This window comes from Neophocaena asiaeorientalis, unplaced genomic scaffold (assembly GCF_003031525.2).
Source record: "Neophocaena asiaeorientalis asiaeorientalis breed wild unplaced genomic scaffold, Neophocaena_asiaeorientalis_V1.1 scaffold328, whole genome shotgun sequence".
In the NCBI taxonomy this organism is placed as follows: domain Eukaryota; kingdom Metazoa; phylum Chordata; class Mammalia; order Artiodactyla; family Phocoenidae; genus Neophocaena; species Neophocaena asiaeorientalis.
Window position 1 is genome coordinate 385421 of NW_020174432.1, and position 23998 is coordinate 409418.

At 33.6% G+C, this 23998-nt stretch overlaps 1 protein-coding gene across 15 annotated transcripts in view; it reads left to right on the plus strand.

Annotated features, from left to right (window-relative positions):
- Positions 1 to 23998, plus strand: part of RIMS2 (regulating synaptic membrane exocytosis 2) — a 348709-nt gene that overhangs the window by 188748 nt on the left and 135963 nt on the right. For 5 of the 15 annotated variants that reach the window (XM_024756898.1, XM_024756899.1, XM_024756901.1 and 2 more), the window contains one exon: positions 4418 to 4518. The exons of the other annotated variants lie outside the window; for them this stretch is intronic. In XM_024756898.1, the coding sequence (XP_024612666.1) occupies positions 4418 to 4518 (101 nt within the window). The remainder of the gene's footprint in view (positions 1 to 4417; positions 4519 to 23998) is intronic. 15 annotated transcript variants of the gene reach the window in all.

Consider the following 23998-nt stretch of genomic DNA (forward strand, 5'->3'; position numbering starts at 1 on the left):
TTAAATGTTTTTCACTCCATGTCTTTGTCTTTTTTGTCAATTTTGTGCATATATGTTTTTATGAATATATGTGGTTCTTTAAACTACAAACTATAGTACCATATCCACCATTTAGTGTTTTATAATTACTAATTGCAGTGTCTTTATTTTATATAATTTATATATGTGAATACACAAGCACAGTGTTCTCATCATTTTTTGTGAGTGTATAATATTCTGTAGATAAACCATAAATGCCGTTAACTAATCCCCTATTCTGGACATTTGGAGTTTCTTTTCCCTGGCCTTTGCAATTATCAAACAATGGTGTAATGAATATGTATGTACATCTTTGCACATTGATTTATTTCTTTAGGAAAGATCCTGGGAAGTGAAATTTCAGGGTCAAAAACATGACCATTGTAAAGTCTTTTAATACACAGTACCAAATATGTTTTATTTTTAAATAATTTTCTTTTAATATTTGTACACCAGTTACTTTGGAAAACTTTCATATAAATGACCATTAATTTTTTTGTCAACAGCTAGTTTATTACTGTCACTCTGAAAAGTGTTTTTGCAGTTATTAGACTCTTGAAAGAGCAGGTAAAATAAAACCAAAGACAGTATCTTCTTTTTGAATTGTACTGCCTTTGAAAATAATATTATAACAAAGTATTACATATTCTTATCTCGATGCATTTTAACTATTCCTATTCCTTTGACTTTTGAAAGACATCAGTAAACTGTTTTATACTCTATCCTACTGAATCTAGAAAATAAACATACAAATAGCTATGCTTTTTCTTGTGTAATTGTTACTTCAAAGTGAGAAAACAGCTGCATACACTGATTATACCTTTTTTTATTATACTTAATTTGGTACATGCCTAACTGGTGACTGTAGCATTTAAAGAGTACATGAATTTGCCCTTTTAAACTTTGTCCATTTGGAATATGTTATTTCTGTCACTGTCATCACTATTGTCCATAATCATCTTTTGTTTTGTTGTGCCTCTTCCACAGTGTTTGTATTTTTTTAGAAGAAAAGTTTGTAAACTAGGATTCAATAGGATAGTTATCAAAAATATTTTTTCCCTTTCTTTGATGATTTGGCAAAATATAGTTAATTTTATAAATAGATTTCTAATAGGTAAGTAATATACTTCTTTAGCTTCAATCAGAAAAAGGCCTCAGATAATATTTTGATTTATGTTCAGACTACATTTATGATACCGCTGTATGTATTTTGTGCAAATACATTTTATTTACATTGTCATCAATTATTTAGATAGTTTCAACAAGGAATAGTTTTTGTTGGAAATCTCTCACTATTAATAAAAATTTGATTAAGACATTGCACAAATGTCTTTAATTCTTAAATTTAACTGGAAAGCAAATTTAACATGTACCTTTACAAGGATAAAATTTAGAAGAAATCCAATTATAAAATGTAAACTTTTAATGATCACTCCACAAATTCTTGATGTATTATTTTGTAAAATTTTTAACAATGTAATTTGTTTTCCAATCTCAGATTATTTAAAGGCACATCTTAAGTTTTTTGAAGACATATAATAATCAAAGAAAGAAGGAATTACAGATGTGATTATTTTCATCAGAAACCCTCATGAAACAGATAGCCACTTAGTGAAATGAAACTTTTTAATCTCAATTAAAGGAAAACATTTTTAAACCTGAAGCCAAATATTTATATATCGATAGAAGAAAAGGATAGGGTGGAGAAAAGAGAAAAATCATTAAATTAGCCACAAACATTTGGTATACTAACCAATGCAGTTTCTGGATTTAGATAAGGTTAATAGTCTTAAACTTCCCTGATGTTGTAATCATAGATTCTCTAATTTGTTTTCTGAATTTTGGTGTTCTTTCTTTGAGCTTTGCCGTTGGACTTGAGATTTTTCCCTCTTAAGATCCCCAGATTTGAGCATTTTGCTTAAGATCACAAGATGGGGTCACTGAGTCAGCAATCCTACAATATTCTGATCACTGTTTAGCTTCATTATGAATTGCATTATTGCCAGACCTATGTCCCTATTTCAAAGAAGTGTGGTGTGTGAAGCTGCTTTGGGACCCCAAGAGTGTGTGTGTTTGGAAAAGCAAACTTAAAACTATTGCTTGAAGTGCACTACAGAAATCACTGGAGGTGTACTGATGATCTTCGTAGTGTATATGTAGAAACCTAAGCAACCACTGTCTTACTGTTGGTTAATATGGCCATTTTCAATTGCATCTCTGATTACAAAATCTACCTATAACTTAACTTTTTTTTTTTTACTTGATTGCCATACCAACACAATAAATATGACTTTTTAACTTTTTGGACACATTAAGTAGTCTTTTTCAGGTTCAAAATAACCACAATTAGTTTATTGGTTTAAAAACAGGTAAACCTCTTAAATGGCTTATGTTATTAAGATATTAATGAAATAAGAAATCATATTAAGATATTAATGAAATAAGAAATCATATTTTCTTAGTTTACTTGATTAATAATTTACCTTATACCAAAAAGAATTTGAGACAATTTGAATATTACACATTATTATCTAATAATCAGGAAGAATTTAATGTAGTGTCATAGGAGGTCGATGTCCAGGAAATAGTCTCAACATTAGAAAATGTATATATGTATGTACGTATGTATGTGTATATGTCTATATGTCTATGTATATTTATTTATGTATATGTAAAATGTGTTTAAACTTTGTCTATTGGTGCTATTTATATTTAAAACACTGTTTTGCTACTATAATATCAAAATTAAACTTTTTAAAAGAAACTTCCCAAACACTTAATTTAGCTAATATTTTTTTCAGCATACATAATTTTTTGAAGCTGGGATGGCTTTTTTGTTCCCTTGCCCTTGGAGAAAATAAACATATTTATCTGAGAATATCTCTTGAGGTACAAACAATTCCAATATTGTATTTTAATAGAATAAAAGACATTTATACTTGACCATATTTCACACTTATATCATGGAATCACTCACTTGATTTTGTGTATCATTCAACTGATATTAACATTATATTTCTATTCCCCATTTTATAATTTGGCACAGAATCAATTAATCAAATCATTATTAAAATTTGACTCAAACTGTTTAGTTGATTTAAATTTGCTCTTTTACTTAGATGTCATATAATCTAAACTCTATACATTCTTTTAGTCAAGATTTTCTTAATCCTTTTTGAAACTTTTTCTTCCCTTTTTATCTTATTTTAATTATCAAATTTTACTTAAAATTTTTTTACTAGCGGTTATCAAATATACAGTGAGGTTTTTCTCAGGATGAGTATTAAAATACCTATTTTTGAATGGGCACACTTTTGTCTATATGTCTTTACTGCAGTTTTAAAGTTATGATCTTAAGCCAGGGGTATGTGTGTGTATGTTTACATTCTTACCTAGACCCAGTGTTTGTGGATTTACATGACGACATTTTATTGTAGAAACCCACTGAACCTACTAAGCTATGATTATTTTTCCCAGTTTGTAGGTTTGTAGCATACAATTGAGATTTTGTTTTTCCATTATGCCTATTAATGAGAAATAGAATTTCTCTATAAAATCTCTTTAATAAAAATCATAAATATAATTTTAAAGCACTTTTTCATGTTTGCTAAGGTTTTCCTACTGAATTTAGTTCTTATTCTTACCAAAGTTCTTAAAGACCCTCTTGATATCTATAGTTGATGTGTTTTGAGGAAGCACCTGTTATAGACAGCATTAATCTCATCTTATAATAGGCTTACTATCTCAGTTTCTCACCTCCTTACATTCTTTTTTTCCCCTAGAATGATTTCAGTAATACTTTGTGCCTTTATAGGCATGGTATGTTTTCAGGAGTATTATTCCAAGTGCCTCTTTCTTCATCCTAGTTCTAGAAAATTCAAGTTCAAAAGATCTTGATAACTGCATCCACACGTATGTTGGAGCAACCTGCTTTAATACATGGGATGATTTTATGATAATTCTAAATGCAATTGTAAAATGTATTTGAAACCAGTGAGACTTACAACCTCTTTCCAGTAAATAATTCGAACCTTGATGAATTCATTACAAGCCAAAATTCTTATAATATTACTATTGTCATATTTATGTGCTGTCAAATATATTCTCCTGGACATATATGTACCAGAAGGTATTTTCTATCTAATGAAGATTTGTTGTCTTCTATTTACATTTGTTTACATTTTATTCAGATTTAAATTATTTCACATATTTAATAATCATGCTTTTATTCACCAACTTGCATACTTAAATAAATCTAAAAAATGACATTTAATTTGTACATACTACCTTGAATGAAAGTAATATATCAGCCTAGCATTTCTTCTTTTATACATCCTGTAAGTTGGGCTCAGAAGCAAGAACTGAACATTAATTTTATGGGTTTTTTTCTACTCGATAGGTGCTATGGATATAGAGGAGAGAAATCGCCAAATGAAAATTAACAAATACAAACAGGTAGCCGGATCAGATCCCAGACTGGAACAAGATTACCAATCAAAGGCAAGACATTTTTCTTTTTAAAAGTTGTAAAATAATCAGTTAATCATATGAAACTGTCAGATTCTCAAACTGCTGAATGCAGATTAGTCAGACACAAACATATAATGCGATGGCCCCATGATATTATTAAATGCTAAAATTTATGATGTGTTTGTATACCAACTTTTAGGTATAGACTTGCCTTAATATTTAGAAAAATCATTATATAATATAGGAGATTAAGGAAATGAAACTCATAAATGATCTGAAGAACAAAGCTTTTAGAATTTTTCATTTTATAAAACCTATAAAGGCCCTAACACCCTCAAAAATGTTTAGGAAGAACTTCTATTATCATCTTATGGTTTTCCTACATATAGAATTTTTTTACTTGATAGCATTTTAATTCAATCTGATTTAGTAATAAGTTATTGGAACAAAATACATACTCATGAGGTGTTATAAAGAATTCAAAAAGTTTTTTAGTGAGAATCTTTTTGAACCACTTTTTGGTAATAAATTGAGGTGTGAAGTCTACCAATGTAGGAGAAAAAAGTAGTATTTCATTGCTCTTGCCCTTCATTGCCTTTATATTTTCAAAACATTTTTAGGCTCATCATATTATTCATTCAAAGACTTTGCTCTGAGGTACCTATTTAAGATTTAACAAAAGAATGAAAATAGCAAAACTTATTCCTAACATTTCATTATTATGTGGTCTAATCATTGCAGTCATGTAATATTTGTGGTCTGTTATCTGTGTATTAGAGAAAAGCAATTTGGATTTTTATACAGTTAGGTCTATTTTATCCTTACCTTCAGTTTCTCTCAATTATAGCCCATTCTTCAATAAAGATAAGACTTACGAAGTAAAGCACAACTGGCTATGCTGGATGTGCGTATGTGGTAGGTAGCATAGGTTTCAGTTTCTCCATTATACAACCTAGAGGAGGCAGATATTCTTACCTCAGCATCACCTTCCAAGCCACCAGTCTCTTCCCCAGAGTACATGAATGTTGACTGATGTGGTGAATACAGGATTGTTCTGCTGTCCTGGAAATGGCACAGGCCTAATGCCAAGAGAAAGGTAAATTTAAAACAAACAAAAAATAGCCTTGCATTTACTTAGCAGGTTTTAACTTCTAGAAATTTTATTCTAAAATGAAAATATGAATAACTTCAAATAGGTTCAGTGAATTTCACAGAAAACAGATTTGCAGTGATAGTATGTTTCAGATATATCTCTAACCTTTTGAGCTTGGTATCAGAAATGCTATCTGTGCCTTTCCAGGTACTTTTAAAAATATTTCTGCCTAGGGCTAAATAGGAAGAAAGACCTGATCTTTTGTGGCATCTGCTATGCTCTAAGCTCTGATTTATTCATATTATATAATCCAAAGACCAAGGCATGAAGTCCTGATAAAATAGGATATTAAAGCTTCCATAAACATAAGGTAACACATATTTGTTTTGTTTGTTTATATCCCACTATACTTCAGGAAGGAATGTAGATGATTCTTTAAAATACTCTCAATAATATCGTCAGTGAAGAAATGAGTATCAAGGGAAAATGAGGTCAATAGAAAACAAGGTAACGCCAGAAGTAAAGCTTGTGAACAAAATGCATAGTGTGAGATCCTATACACCTGCTACATGTGGGGCTTATATTTTGACTGTGAGCTTCCTCACAAGCAGCAAAGGCAGAAAAGGAAACTGGGTCATTCATATGATTTACATTGTTCATACAATAAAAACAAGTTCCTTAGAAGCAGTGCCAATGATTCTTGTTATGGATACCTGACAGAAATTCATTACAAGGGGATGGACCAAAGGAATACTAAAGAATGCCTGAGGCTTCAAAGTTTTATAGCTTTGACACCAATTATTTTAGGTTAGAAAAAATTTAAGTCTTGGCAAAGGACTTATTATGCTAAGCAAATAATTTCCTAGATATTCTCTAAGGCAGTGGTTTTCAAAGTGTAGACCCAGACCAATAACCTCAACATCACCCAAGGACTTTTGGAAATGCAATTCTCTGACCCCCTCCAGACCTACTTAATCAAAACTCTAGGGGTGATGTTCCTGGATTTAAAAAGCCTCCCAGGTGATTGAGATGTGGACTACAGTTTGAGAACCACTGCTCTAAGGTGGGCTGCATGTAAAATTTACTTCCAGGTAACTGAATGAGTTGACTTCCTCTTTTTAGGGTTTTAGCCAGAAGCCAGTGATGGATGATGTCATTTAAAAATGAACACGTTCTTCTGAGGATAAGTGATCTGACTCCTTTACAAGGCCTCTCCTAGTATCTAACAAATCCTATCTGTTGAATGTCAAGTACATAGAATTCTGTTTACTATTGCTGGAGTTGTGCACTCAGCCTAACCAAAAATGCAATCAAGTCATTAAGGTACAACTTTTGAAAAGGATCCAAAGCACGACTCTATTTTGTTCCACTACAAATTTCCTGATGTGGAACTATCTTTGCTGGGTCATCTATCTGCCTGTCATCCCTACCTCGATCTAACTCTCTCATGGATCAAAGAGAAAATTACAGAGGATTCTTTTCAGTCAAGCACATGTATAGATTTAGTTATTATTCATTTCCATACTAACAATTATTTAGATTAAAATTTTCAACTACATCCCCTCTCTTTTAAACTAGGGATATTCACTTTATATTTCCATTCTTTTCTTCCTTGTTTGAGAACAAGTGCCAATTAAATACTTGCTATTGAGCTATGCACTTTAATACATTAACTCTAATTCGTGAAAAGATCATTTAATTGGTAAGGGAACTAAGCCATAGAAAGGTTAAGTAATCTACCCAAGTTCACATTAAATCATGGAAAGTATTATTTGTAGCTAATCTGGTTTTCAATTTTGAGATAACTGAGATTAAATCCAAAGCCTGTGGAGCATATGGTATACTTATGAGCTATATTCCTGAAATTCTAGTGAAGCTATTAAAAGCTTTCATGGAATATAATTGTTAGCGAAATGTTTTTTTAAACTACACATTCCACATTTTAAATGGCATTGCTTCCCTGAATTTTTCAAGCATTCTGCACTGACAGTTGTAAACAATTCTTACTAATTTATAAAATATCTCCTTAGTAATTAACTTTGAAAGTACCTGCAGAGCAATGCCTATTAAGTTACTGTCTTTCTAAACATATTCTAAGTATATGAGGAAATTTGTAAGCAGACAGCCTATATTTAATAAAAGCATCAAAACCACATGCAGACATGATTCCTATTTAACCAGTGGATGATTTCTCAGGGCTTTTCCCCTCAAAACAGAATTTAACTATGTAGCCAATGCACCCTTTCATGCCTATTGCATTGTCTTTATCCCAGTTTACATGTGATTCATCTATTCTACTCTCAACATAATTTAAGAATCAACTTAAAACCAATGTTCTCTGCTCTTCATTGGTTCAGAAAAACATTTGTTTATTACATTTAACAATGTGAATTATAATTCAGCATAGACCAACTACCCTTCTATGAGTTACATAATTACAATAATTAGCAATAATTGATAAACAATGTAGGTATATCTGAAAATTAATATGGAGAATTTGATAATATTTATATAAGTATATGATGTTTGCTTTTTAACTTAGCCATATTTAATGTTTTTAAATGAACTTGGAAGATATTTTTTAAAAGGGTAGTCCATCAGATTTCAACAGAGAAACTACACAGTTTACTGATACCGTGTTTATTTGGAACTCAAAGCTTATTTCTCTGTAGAAAAACATGTTCCTTTTTGGTGGTAATGTTCCCACAAAATTATCACAAAAATATTTTACCCCTATTGTAGCACTTATAATCTTCTGTTTTCTTATTTATCACTCTAGAATTAAGGAAGATAGCCCATAAATTTTGCAGAACTTTTCACATGTGGACCAGAAGTTCATATTAATCCATTTAACCTGCAATCTAATAGACTGAGTCAGTGTTCTGGGAGTGGAGCACAACACAGCAAAAGAAAGGGAAAAAAAGAGTTTTTCTCCATTCTTTGTACATACCTGATCCTGGGCACTTGTCACCTTTTCTTCCAGGCTTCTTGTCTTGTAAGAATCCATTCACTGATGTCAAAGAGACATATTAGGAAGAAAGCAATCCCACTAAAGTAATTTACATTATAATATGAACTACACAACACAGAGATAGTTTTTAAAAAAAAAGGTCTGTAAATACAAATAAACCTCACACGATGGAGCTGTAGGCAGTATCAATATAAAAAAAAATTCAGACTTTTAAAGGCAAAGTATTTTTGGCAGGTAGATCACCATTGTTAACTAGGCTGTTCCCTTAGTTAGAGCTTACTGTCTTCTCAACACTGAGAATACACATTTAAGGCCAGCCTTAAGTGTTTTAAATTGACTTTCAAAACACGAGCAATAGGGACCAGAAGAGGGGAGACAGGCTGGGGCTGGTGAGGAGTGGCATCTATGGGCTGCTTATAAGTTTGGTGTTTGTGAGTCAGGAGTACTTTAAGACTCTAATATCACCAAAATATGGCAGCAGTACTTGAGTACAGTGTAGGACATGAGAACACAGCCTGGAGACAAGCAAACTCCACCTGGGTGACTTTCGGTAGGTTAACCTCTTACTCTCAGTTTCTTTATTAAAAAGGGCTTTGAGATCTATTCCATACAGCGATGATTAGGAGGAAATGAGATAATGTATATACATGGTTTAGCATTTAGTAAAATGCTTAATAAATGGTGCAGATATTTGTTATTATTTTTTTATAACAACAGCAAATGTGCCATAGGCACCAGAAATGAATATGACAAGGTTGAAAAGAAATGGTAAAGAAATAACTGAGCTGATGGAAAGGATTTTAGTGTAACTCAAATATCATTGAATGTTCCCTTTATTCTCAAATAAAGAGACTGAAGCAGCAGAGATCAAATTTAGGGGGAAAGAATGTATGAATCTTCAAAGAGATAAAAAAATAAAAAGAGCCTGGAACATAACATATGATGAGAATTACAAGCTAAATTACTGAAATTAAGAAATGATGTTATCAAGGTTGACATTCCATGAGCTTGGCTCTTGGCAAGCTGATTAACAGGTAGGCATATGGCTATGGGTATGGGTATTTAAAAAGAAATACTCTTTAACAGCAGTGACATAAATGGATCTGAAAACTGAAAAATTTATAAAAAGTGAATTTTAAAATGTACATTAGGTGGCCTTATACAAATCACTAAGATGATACGTGGAAATACATGTATTTATTGAAAGTGAAGAAATGCAAGGTATAATTTTATAACAGTGATAGATATAAAATGCTAGGAGATTTTCTTTTTGGATAAGCACAAAAGTTGAGTTTCTGGTAGTATATAACACAGCCCAGCCCAATAATAGTACAGTTGAGCTGGGCCTGGTGCCCGCTGGAGGAAGAGCTGCTCCATCATTGACTCTCAAGCTACCCAGAGAACCTGGTATTCTCATGAAACAGACACCATTGTGCCAGTGATGGAATCATGTGACACATAGAGCAAGAGAATTCTAATAGGAGTGATCTTAGTAACCCGATCTCTACCCTGCAAGGTCCTCAAGGAGTAGGTTAAGAAGTCCTGTGGGAAGTAATGAAGCATCGTTTCTTGGCATAAGCAGTTCAACTGCTTTATGAACAGAAGTAGGATTCAGATTTTCAAAAAAATTCCTGCTAAGCTTAGTCTAGCCAGATATCCAGCAGAATGGTTTCATTTTTTAAAAATCAGAATTAAGATCACCTCCTCATGGTTTCCATCCCAAACTAGTCAAGAAATCTAATCACTTACTGATGAAGATGCCAGGGAGAATGCTAATGGCTGCACCTGGATTTCTTCACTGAAACCTGCCATTTCTCTAAACGTCTATTCTACTTTGTCAATTTTCTCTGTTGTTGTGTTCATTTCTGTATAACCCTGCAATAAGATAGCTTCACGTTCTTTAGTCAAATTAGCAGTGTGCTAGTAATAGTACCTACTAGTTTTCAAGACTAAGTCTATTTATATGTTATGTATAACTCAAACAGAGTTTGGAATATAATAAGGAATAAGTAAATGTGAGCTGTCGTGTGATGATGGTGGGGTGGTGATGGTGATGATGATGATGATGGGGAAGAAAGAGAAAAAGAGAAATTATTTTCAACAGATACCCTGCCAGCAACAGTCTGCTAGATACAGATTAGTATATCTTTAAGGTAATCCTAAAAAATAGGTGGGAGGAAAAGGGAGGAAAAAGGGAGGAAAAGTGTAAAAACTAATGATCTAAAAAGTTAAAAAGTGATTTGGGTTGTCTCATTTTTATCAGGTTAGTCAAATTTTTATCTACCACAAATTATCATTCTTGCCATTTCTACTCTTTAGCCAGCTGGAATGTACTTCAAATTTAACTTAAACATAGAGAGAGAGAAAATTAAATTTACACATAATTTATCTAAATCTATGATATGCACACACACATATCCTAAAGCTCTGAGCCAAAGGAGAATTCCTCTCCTCCATATTTTAGCTGATGGAAGCAACAACTATTTATTTCTTCCTTGTCTCACATGTACAAACATACCTCACTTTATGTAACAGACCCACAGTTACAAACTTAATAATAGATAATTTTAATGGAATTTTAGAAATTCTATAGTTTGTGACTAATCTTTGAATATAAAAGTTTCTAACTTTAGGTTTCTTTTTTCTTAACATTTGCTAGGGCTGTCATAACAAAATGCCACAGATTAGGTTGCTTAAACAACAGAAATTAATTTTCTCACAGTCTGGAGGCTAGAATTTCAAGATCAATTGTTGGCAGGTTTGGTTTCTTCTGAGACCTCTCTCCTTGGCTTGGAGTTGGCCACCCTCTTGCTATGGCCTCAAAGGGTCATCCGTCTGTGTGTGTCTGTGTTCCAATTTCCTCTTCTTGTAAGGACACCAGTCATATTAGATTAAGGCCCACCAGTGTGACCTCATTTTACCTTAATTACTTCTTTAAAGGCCTTATCTCCGAAACAGTCACATTCTGAGGTAGTAGAAGTTAGCACTACAACATATGAATTTGGGGGATATACAGTTAAGCTATAACATATCTATACAAAGTAGTTAATGGTCTTTTAGTTTATCACCTTAATGCATTATGAAAGCATATTTGATTGTAATGTAAATATGTATTTTTAGGCAACTAACTATAGCTATTTTGTTTCAAACTTTTTGATTTTTTAAAATTGTGTTTATTTTCTCTATTTCTCCAACTACCTTCTCACATCCTAGGAGATGAAATATTTTTGTGTTTGCAAGTTCATTTTAAAAATTATTTTTCGTAGTTATAAAACCACATTTAAATTTAAATATGTTTTTCTTAGCCAGACATTCAAGCATGTGTCTTCTTTCTTTACATTATATTTGTGAATTGCTACCTCATACTGTATAATCACATATCAGGCCAGGAAAACCACATGTCAGGTCAGGAAATATAAAAAAGATATTTTTAATTATGAAGAAGTCATTTGAGATGACTGGGACAGCAACTTACATGTTGTAGAACACTATAAAATTACGGAAGAAATTGTAATTTCTCTCTTTTTAGTAAATATAATGTTGCTAAAAACTAACAAAAGAAAGGTCTTTAAATAAATTGCATCTAGCTACTCTCTGGTAAAAGGGTCAGTCTATGGACAATAGCTGCTATTGCCAAGAGCATAATTGCTTCCTATATATTTCCTAAGAACACACAAGGGAAACATTCTTCTTTTACCTCCAGCAAAAATAGAAATTTATGCATTCACCTTTGCTTTCATCAAGCCTCCAGGGTTGCTGGTTTGCTGACAACTAGAGCGCCCTTTGGGGGGATACAAGGAATGAATGATATGGGTCACCGAAGGGTGAGAGATCTTGCTTTATAGAATCAAGGAGGATAAGAGGAATGAGGAAGGAAGAAAATGTGATATATAATGCAGAAACATTCTTTCCAACTCAAATTTCATGTAATTTAAAAGGATTAAGTATAGCCATATAAAAAATTACAAATATAAGAATATTCAAGACAACAGAGATATGAAAACATATAAACCCTCTGAACCAACCATGACATTATCACTTCCTAAAATACATATATTCTGTCTTATGTGGTGCTTATTTGCTTGTTTCTTACTTTTTTATTAAACTTCACACTTCTTGAGAATGGGGATATAGTTTATTCATCTTTGTAGTTTCTCCAGGGGCAAGTAAGGACAAGATATGAACTTCTGGAGAGGGTATGGGTAGGTTATTACCCAAGAGTCTAAAACAGATTTTCTAATGGACATATGATTATTGGTTTCTGTCTAGAGTTAATCATAATAGAAAGAATACTCAGAAAGAATTGGAAGACTTAGGTTCTAATTTTGATTCTGCCATTTATAAGACTTTGGATACATTGCCCAATAGTTCTTCACAACCCAACCTTTTTCTGTGTACAAATTCTGTGTTATCTATAAAGTGCTACCCAAATATATGGTAGTTTGGAGGCCATGTTGAAAAACATCATTATATATTAACACTTGGGTTTTAGGCAGCCTCATCATTAATTAAGCAAATCATTTAATCTTGTAGCTTAATCTTTAAAATTAGGTTTGAACTAGATCTTCTGTATTTCATTTCCTTTATCTAGTGTTGTCTCATTATTGATTCAGTAATCTCTGATCAGTGTCAGGCTCTCTACTCAATGTATTCTCACAAATGATTGAATCTACAGATTTTATAATTAACTTATGGCATAATAATTATGATTTATAGAATAAATGTATGTGTATAATGTTTTTGCTTCATACTTCACATGAAATAATTGAAAACTAAGTTTGAATTGAGACTTAAGTCAAAACCTTTAGTCAATTAAGGCAATCAGTCAACTAGGAGGGCAGCATGGAGTCTTCCACGTCTATAATTTCAATTTAATTTGGCTAATTATAATTTGAACATATCTACAATTTTATTATGTAATAGCTTTGCTCATGAGCACAAAAACTAGTTGTAACTTTTCTTCAGTTGGAAGGATTACAGATATTATTTATTAGCAAAATTAATTTACTAATATCTTCCTAAACATGGAATTTTGATTATTTCTACATCATCAATTTTGAAAATTATAAAATAATACTCCAGACTGGAAATAATATAGCTAACCTTGGAATAGATCTCTTATGAGAGAAGGAACTTTTGGCTGGTGATAATTTCAGGAGGTAGAAATATTGTATATAAAAGAGTACAGAACTCAGCTTGGCACATGGGAAAGCCCAGTAATGGTAGCTGTTTTTATTATTTATTATAACAAGTGAGGTAGGAGTAACAAAAACTTTACAGTTGAACTCAGTTCTGATAGATGAACCAAAACCCACCATTCAATATAGCTTTCTGACTAACAAAGAAATGGCTATGATTTTATGATTGACCCTTCTTAGGTCATTTTCATGACTAGGAATACTCACTTCAAGGCTAACAGTCTTCAGGGTCAGTCATGTAAGAACATGTTACTTCTCAAGCCCATTTTCACTCTCTGCCAAAAAGAAAAATCATCGGAGTTTTAGATGGAATATGAAGGTGTTATTTCAAAATGACATAAAATGTCTTTTTATTCAGGTTTGTTTGTATTTTTTTTATTATTTAAATACCTTACTTGTTTAAAATTCATCCACATATAGTTATAAGTAGTATAGTAGTGTTATTTCCATGCTGGTTTTATATTCTGATTATACATGTCATTTTATATAGTTTTCAAATTTCAGAAAAGGAAGAAAATCTTTATTTTAAAGAAGAAAACTATATGTGAATATTTTAAAAAGAAATGGCTTAGGTTCTAAATAGGCTGCCTAGTATCCCATTAAACATGAATTTATGGTTCACCATTTATTTTAATGAAAAGAAATAGAATGACTTTAATACTGACAAGTTAGTTGTATAAGCTTAGTTAATTCATTTAACTTATTTCTCTCAATTTTCTCATCCATAAAATGAGGAAGGTAGATTACATCCTCTCTGAAGTCACTTTCAGCTTTAAAATACTGTGATTTTTTTTGAATGACTCAGTGACGAGTGAATAACTAAAAGTATGTTTCAGTGCCAAATAATTTTCCTGGGCTTTTTTTCTTAAAGGATGGTTATATGAGTCCTCCTTTTTAAATATCTGAACGTATTTTGTTATCTCGGGGAACATTTAGTAATGTTTTCTTTCCTGCTACTCAGAACTGCATACCACAGGTATCTCTGAAGCTGATCAGCTTTAAGTCTGCATTCTGGTTCTGCAACATTAAAAGAAGAAAAATTACCAGATAAACAATCAAATAAATAATAATAAAATGGAGGACTAAGTGAATGAGGAAGGAATAAAGGAAGAAAGGGATAAAGGCAGGAAGAAATGCAAAAAAGAAAGAGGAGGGAGGGAGGAAAGGAGGAAGCAGGCAGGCATAATCCTTCCAGTCTAAGAATTCATAATTTAATTAGGGAAACATGCACAAAAAGTAGTGCTCATACAAAGTAGGCCGTGTTAAGTAGTACAATACAAGTAAATCATGCAAAGGAAAAATAAAATGAGAAATATTCATTTGGCTTGAAGAAATCTGGGAATACACTGTAGAATAAGGCATAATGTGAAGGACATAACAGGCAGAGGGAGAGCTTAAGCAGAGTTATAAAAGCATATGAGCACAAGCTGTGTTTTAAGGAACAGCTAGTAGTTCTTTAGAATAGAAACATTTAACAAATTGGGATACGTATTAAGAGGTAAGAATGGAAAAGTTGTCTGGGACCAGATTGTGGAGGGCTTTAGATCACTCAGTTAAAAATCCAGAATGTTCTTCTTTAAAATCATAAGCTTTGAAGATTTTTTTAAGTCACCAGTATCTACAAATCTGTGCTTTTAGAAGATACTCTAATGGTATACTTCAGATGAATTTGAAAAGGATGTTAAAGACAAGGAGTCCTATTCAGATGCTACTGCTAGAGTCTGAGCAAGACATAATTGTCATTCCTTGCCATGTTTGACTGTTGACTCCACCCCAAATGGTCTTCATGCAAATCCAACCGATCCTACCCTACCTTCTCACACAAGGAGTAAGGGTAGTGGACCTCTTCCAGATTTTCAACAGAATGTAATTATATCTGCCCTGTGCTTGCATTTGATCCATCAGGGCAATTCTCAGGCCCTTTTAGTTTCTTCAATAATATGTTGTTTTTCAGGCTGTTATTTAGCTCTGATTCTCTTAGATGCAAGTACCTTGAGTTACTTTATTACTTTCTAAGGTATTAATATTTGAAAGGGAACACCACTTCATATCCTCAATCCATTAATTTTTCTTGTATTTTTGCCCGTTATAGATTCCCAGGACCATGATCCTACTGCTATGTTCTCATGTCTTATTTCCGTTACAACTTTGGGGATGCTAGCCTGCTACTTAATATCTATAATATCACCACCCTATGTCCTAATAAAAGATATAAATATTCTCTAAAAAATTACATAATAAGCCACATAATAGTTAAAGATGTTTACAAAGAACTAAATGTCAGGAATTTTATGACTAAGGAGAGTTTATTTATGTTTTTTCCTAATTCTAGCTGGATCTTACAAGTCTATAATCCGAGGGCTTGGAGAAGCATTTAATCATAATAATGGTATAATTGCTTTAATAGTAACTCCTTTTGTGGAAGAATAATGGCCTCATTGGTTTTTCACTAGCAGCAGGCATTCTGTTCTACTCTCTCTGAGCTTGGATGTAAATGAAATGTTACGTATATCAGAATGAGATATTGTTATTAATACATTTAAGGGTCTGGGAAGAACAGACTTCTTGATTGAGGCAGAAATTTCAGATGACATTTGTTTGAGATATTACTGAAAAATAAATGGCATAAAAATAAATCTAAGACTCAGTAAAGCTGTGGAAAAAGAAAATTATTTACCTTATGTGGATACATCTAAAATAATAAATGGCTAAGTATTAATACATATTATCTGTAAATTTAAAAAGTAATAGCTGTCAGATGTTGGGGAAAAGAAAGTAATATATAAAATATATGAAAGTTGTTTGTAAACCATTAAAATTATTCACATTTTAGTAATTATTAGTGTTTTGGTCATGGATTGTTATGTTCTTTAGTTTAACTTTCCTTGATGTCAAGTATAAGCATAATTATAAAAACCCACCCAGGGGGCTTCCCTGGTGGCACAGCGGTTGAGAGTCCGCCTGCCGATGCAGGGGCCACGGGTTCGTGCCCCGGTCCGAGAAGATCCCACATGCCGCGGAGTGTCTGGGCCCGTGAGCCATGGCCACTGAGCCTACGCGTCCGGAGCCTGTGCTCCGCAACGGGAGAGGCCACAACAGTAAGAGGCCCGTGTACCGAAAAAAACAAAAACAAAAAATCAACCCAGGTTAGCTATTTCAAGAATGAAAAAACATGAATTTCCAAGTCAGGTTTAATGTTTTCCGACCCTAAGTAAATAAGCCAATCTGGTGTCAAAGGACAATGCCTTTTTTTTTTTTTTGCGCTACGTGAGCCTCTCACTGTTGTGGCCTCACCTGCATCGGCAGGTGGACTCTCAACCACTGCGCCACCAGGGAAGCCCAAGAGTGTACCTTTTTACCATGAGGTCAGAACAGGCACAGAACAGGATGAGTGATATACCATTTGGATTGACATTCAGATGTTCATAACAAATAGACAAAGTCATCTGAATAAATAAGGATCTTTTTTTTTTCCATAAACAAGAAATTCAAGCAGCAGTTCAGGGCTGGTACTACTGTTTCAAAAGCCAAGCTCTCTGTTCTTAAAACTTGTCTTTCTGCTCCCTGTTCTTACAGGAAGGCATTCATCCCCATTGTCACAAAATGACTACTAACGTAGGCTCATATGTAAACTCCAATCAGAAAGAAAAGCCAAGAGGGAAAGGCAAAGACCATAACAGCTAAGCCAGCCCACTGTAATCAGAAAAGTAATAGTTCTCTCCAAACTGTGTCCCCTAAGTTCCTACTTATACCTCAGAGGCCAGACTCAAGTGAAAGGATCACCCTAGCTACAAGGGATTCTAAAAAATGAAGTTCTTTTCTTTTTTTGTTGTTGCTGTTAGACCACCAAAATAAATCTGATTCTTTTAGTAAAGAACAAAGGGGAAGAAAGAATATTGGTAGACGTTCAACAGCAAGTGAGACAAATAAGTAGGTATAACAGACTCTATGAATATGAAAGACCAAGGACCCATTCATAAGTCCCAAGTAGCTTATCTTATTATCCAGATATTTGTTTGCATAAAATGAGTGATACTTCTTAACTGATTAGAATGGAGAATATTAGAGAGAAAGCAGTCAAAGATAACTCACAAGTTTTCTAGGTTTTAGTTGGTTATTAAGCCTATGAAATAATGGAGGGAATATAAGAGATACAAGAACAGCTGGTTTGGAGTGAAAGAATAAATTTGATTTGGGCCACATTGAAATCGATGTACCTACAAAACAACATATGGGAGATGTTCTGTTAGATGTCCTGGAAATACAGGTCTCAAGCTTGGGAGAGAAGTGAGGGGGAAAGATAAGGATTTTTTAGTCATTACATGGGTAGATAATGGATTAGATCATTCTGTGGGAATTCGTATAGTGAAAAGAAAAGAAGGCTAAAGATTGAAATTTGGGGATAATCTAATTTAAAATCAGGTTAGAGAAAGTGACGCTAGCAAAGGAGATTAAGAATAAACAGAGGCCTTCCCTGGTGGCGCAGTGGTTAAGAATCCGCCTGCCAATGCAGGGCACACGGGTTCGAGCCCTGGTCCGGGAAGATCCCACAGGCCGCGGAGCAACTAAATCCGTGTGCCACAGCTACTGAGGCTGCGCTCTAGAGCCCACGAGCCACAACTACTGAGCCTGCGTGCCACAACTACTGAAGACCACGTGCCTAGAGCCCGTGCTCCACAATAAGAGAAGCCACCGCAACGAGAAGCCCGAGCACTGCAACGAAGAGTAGCCCCCGCTCACTGCAACTGGAGAAAGCCCGCACACACAGCAACAAAGACCCAATGCCGCCAAAAATAAATAAATTAAATAAATAAAATTTTAAAAAAGAATAAATAGAGAGATAGGGGAGAAACCATGAGTGACATTATCTGAGAAGCCATTATGGAAAAGTTTCAGGAAAAGAGAGGACTTCAACAATATTAGATGTAATAGCAAAATCAAGAAAGAAGACACTGCATGCAACTGGAGAAAGCCCGCACACACAGCAACAAAGACCCAATGCCGCCAAAAATAAATAAATTAAATAAATAAAATTTTAAAAAAGAATAAATAGAGAGATAGGGGAGAAACCATGAGTGACATTATCTGAGAAGCCATTATGGAAAAGTTTCAGGAAAAGAGAGGACTTCAACAATATTAGATGTAATAGCAAAATCAAGAAAGAAGACACTGCTGGCTGATAAATTAGGACATTTTTGGTATTTGTTTGTTTTTTGAGAACAGTTCTAGTAAATGATAGATTAGAATGGGGGAAGAGTTAAGGATCCTGAGAAGGAAAATAGTAAATGCATTTGTTAAAGGCAAAAGCACAAGCTCTGCAGCTACCTGAGATTTCTAAACCTGGGATTTCATCGCAGAACTGGCCTTTCCATCTCTGAAAATTGTGAGGAATCAATGGAAGTAAATAAAGGATGAGGTACCTTGAACAGCTAATTACTAAGAGACACAGAGTTCCCACAGAGCCAGACCTTTGAGAAAGTCATCATTGACTACTAGCATTAATTCCTCCTCTACAAATTCTCCAGGAAACTTACAAATTTCCTTCAGACCAAGGAACAGTGGCTCTTTAGTAAGTCTTTGCCTCCAAGCTAATGGCTACTCTGTCTGCAATTGTGTTTCTTTATCTTAAGCTGTTATTGTTCCATCTTTCACAAGATGAGTAGTTTGCAGGTATGATATCTTGTTGTCCCGTACATCTTTTCTCCTAACAAGTCTTTGTGAGTCCTACAAATAATGCATTTATTTCTAAGCCCCCACCCCTGGTGGTATGCACCAACTCTGCCTTCAGTGACCATTTGGTAACTTGAAATCAGCCACAGTGGGAGTATTTAGCCTTCAGAAATGAGCCGGCTCTGTAAATCAGAACTTTTTCCTTTTGAATAGCTGGTTGTTAAATACGTATAAGCACACCACTTCCTATCTATAGCCATCACAGAGAAGGAAAGGATTAAGTGACTCAGCTCTATTCAGCTATCATTACAGTAGTTTATACTCTGATTTGGTACTTCATACTGGAGATAATACCTCAGTATATAGCCCAGATAAAACAACCATTCCACTCATTTCTATTCATTAAACATTCATTGAGTTTCTAGTCAGGCACTACTGATCTAGATAATGGGAATACTAAAATAAATATGACAGTAATTATCCTCAAGGAATTTATAATCTAGCAGAATAGATAGATGGTAGATAAATAGATGATAGATAGATGACAGATGATAGATAGATAAGAGAGAGACAGAGACTGAGACAGAGAGACATGATAAAGGTATAAGAAAGGCATAAATTAGTTTAGGAATACTCAAGGCAGTGATTAATTCTCTTTGAAGGAATTAAAGAGTTTTCTAGCTGGGATTTCATTTGCAGGATACTGTTTACAAAACTAAATCTTAAATTAACCCTCAGTTTTCTGTGGCCTTTCCTCACTGTCTTCTCCCTCCAAAGTAGAGAACTTAACACAAAATACCTTCTTTAGGAGTCCTATCTAAAGAAAATTATCTATTTACAAGCAGATTTTTACACAATCAGCATTCAAATCAGACAATGATAAGAACTTTGGCTAGGACAGAGAAAAAATCATCTGGAAATAGCTCCTCAAAAAGCAAGTACCTACAGTTGTGCTACTAACAAAACACAACTTCTACTCTCTTGGAATTATTATATGGAATAAAAATAAGATGATGCAAATGAGAGCATCTTCTTGCTCTTATGATTGTTTCATTTACCACAGTGCCAGGACTCCCTCTGCTCTGTTCTTTTCTCCTCTAGACCCGCCAGACTGATATCAAGAGCCCTGCCCAGAAATTCAGCCCCCCTCTTATCTTCCAAAGATTATGTTTGCCTCAATTTTTTCCTACTTTTCGATCTACTCATGTTTTCTCTCTGAATATGATGTAAATATTCCTGCAAGTACTTCTTGATGGCCTAAAATATTTTTCTTCAAACGTGAGCTTTCTTGCTTCCCAGTATTTTGCCATAACCAATTCTTGGACTAGAGTTTTAGACAATAAATCGCAGTTTTATGGTGAGATTCAATAAATTGAAAACAAGCAATGCTTAAGGACGTCTCATAGAGGTTCACGTACAAAGCTCAAATGACCTGAGTTGCTGAGATGCTGTAGAGAACTCAAACTAGGAAATTACTTAATCTAAGAACTTGAAATGAGTATATAGGAGAAAATGAAAATTTTATTTTAGAAATCTGAGTTTACTTTTTTCTCAGGAATGTTATTATAAAATTTTGATAATAACTTTCCTTGCAGTAGAGCTCTGCTGATGTACTGTTGCTTTCCACTAATGTTAGATAAATAGGGAGAACATTAACTTTTCCAGGCCACTTAAGAACTGTAGGGTCTGGAACATCCCGGAGAACAATAATTTCCCGTAAATTTTTCTGCTCCATGATCTGCTTAATAGTAATGTACAAAACATCAAAATGTTGTCGGGAAAAGCTCCCGCACTGTCGTCCAAGACTTTAATGATCTCCAGTCAGCACAATTTTCAGCTGAGATCCTGTAATCCTATGCAGTAAACCTTCTTTGTTTGTTTCATTAAAGATAATGATGAGCACATCATCCATTGTTCATGTCAGCTGGAAACTAATAGATGCTAATTGTTTAAAGCATTTATTGTATAGTGCCAAAACAATACCAACCATTTCCTAAATAAATGAACTTATTCACATTCGTAACTCATTACCTTGGTATAATAATAATTTAGCTGCTTCTGTCTCACTTAAATTATATAACTTTTGTTTTTCATACTTTAGGAAAAGCAAAAAGAATGAACCATTTTAAAAGTAAACTCCCATAGTAGGTCATTTATAACTTTGCTTTGGGTTTTTTGTGAATTATATACTTGAAGATGCTATAATCTAAATGTATCCAAAATACGTTCCTCTTAAGTTTTACTTTTAAAACTTTTTCCCATTATTTCTCCCTTTCCATATTTCTCATTCTGTTAATCATATGTCTATTTTTAATGGAAGCCTGAGCTATATTCCGAAGGTAAACATGTTAGAAATAGACAGAAAAATGCATTTGGTACAAGCCTTAGGTAGACAACAAAATCATCATCAAACTAGAGCTTTTAGCTAATTTGTAGTTTTCCTTTATTTAAACTATTCCATTCAGTGTCTTTTTATTTATGACCCGCTGCTTTCGGTGTTGGAAATGAGCAGCTGCTATGCGCTAAGCACACGATTGGGTATTTTGAATATATTATTTCTCTTACTCCTCACAAGAATCCTTACAATGAAATTTATCCTTATCTTACTGGTACAAAAGCTAAACCTCCGAGTTTAAATTAAATTAAATATTTGACTCTTAGGTGCTAAGAGACTTACAAAGATAAGGAAGATATTGTTCCGGCTTTTTGGAGCTTTTATTCTAATAGGTTTGAAAACTACCAATAAATATGAATACACTCACACCCACACACAGACACACACACACACACACACACACACACACACACCTATAGCAAGAGGTAGCATGTGATGAATTATATAAAGGCTTAAAACTATAGTATGTGGAATCTTATCTTTCCTTAAATTTTACATATCCAAAATTTCAGCTCAGCAAACTAGATTATGTGAGAGGTCTTAGCCAAAGATATGTGCAATGTATATATACCATGTGTGTTTAAAAAAAAAAAATTCTTAAGCCTTAGGCTAACCTGTAGGTACCTATGAATCATAGCAACAGGATCAAAAGTCATGATGACCTGAAAAGACAAAGGCTAGAATATGCAAAGTCAGAATCCTAACTACTGAAATACAAAAGTCAAAAAGCAGTTAGGATTCAGAAATGAAGGCAAAGAAAATCAGAAAAGAACCAATCAGGAAGACATGGGATACACAGGTACCAGGTGGCTTTGGATGTTAGGATAAAGTACCAGAAGCAAATATTAAAAACGAGGTATCTTCTATGTCAGCCAAGAAGTGTCATTTATTTCCTGCTGAGATAAAGCTATTCCTTATCCTGCAGTTGAGAATTAGTTCCCTATGAGGCGATGGGATATGAATGAACCTGTCCAAATGGGCAGGTAAGGCCTGAGAACATACTGGGGGGAAAGTTTGATTTAATATTTTATTTTGCTTTATAAATATATTTTCTGAAATGTGTCTCTTAGATATATATAGAAATAGTTACATTTTATTATAGCTTAGAGCAGTCTTAAAATAGTAAATTTACTCTTGGGTATTTTACCTAATATTTCTTTTAGTAAATATATTCCTGGAATTGATACTAAGCCAGTATTCAGCTACTATCTAATCATCATGACCATCATTGTCATCATTTGTCATTTATTAAACACTTCTTATGTGTCCAATAGTGCTTTATGTACATTATTTTATTTAATCCTTGCAGCAAACCTAGGAGGTGGGTATGATTGTTGTCCACATTTTAACAGATAAAAAACTGTCCGGGAGGATCCCACATGCCGCGGAGCGGCTGGGCCCGTGAGCCATGGCCGCTGGGCCTGCGCGTCGGGAGCCTGTGCTCCGCAACGGGAGAGGCCACAACAGTAAGAGGCCCGCGTACAGCAAAAAAAAAAAAAACTGGAACTCAGGATCACAAACCAAATAATTTATGTAGCCAAGAAAAGCATGTGCTTTTCATGATTACATTTACCCTTAGTACTTCCTGAAGTTAAAAGTTGTGGCTTTTCATTTGCATTTAGATGACATAGTAATCCCATGAGCAAAAGCAAAGAAAAAAATGTAATACCAAAACTGCTTTTCTATTCAATGATAAATTATTTTTAAAGACGTAAATAGCAATATGCTTCTCCTTTTTATTATAAGTTCTAAGAATGAGTAAGATAAAGTTCTCCCAATACAGTGTAGTATTAGGAACAATTTAATAATTTTGAAAATTTTCTTGAAACATCCATTTTTCATATATATATGAAATGTCCAAAAATGGAAATTACTTCCATTTGTGTCTCAACTTGAGATCAAATTTACTTTTAATAAATGTCATGGAAAAAAATACATATATACATATATCCAACGTTATCTATGCTAGCCAGTATATACTGGCTATATATGTGTATATATATTATATATATATTTTTAAATATAATAGTTAACATAGATAATATTGGATCCAACCACTGAAATGCTGTTCTAGGCAATGGCTGAAGACATTGTCATTTAAAGTAAATTGTTTTTGATTTTTTTTTTTTTTCTTTGTGGTACGCTGGGCTCTCGCTGTTGTGGGCTCTCCCGTTGCGGAGCAC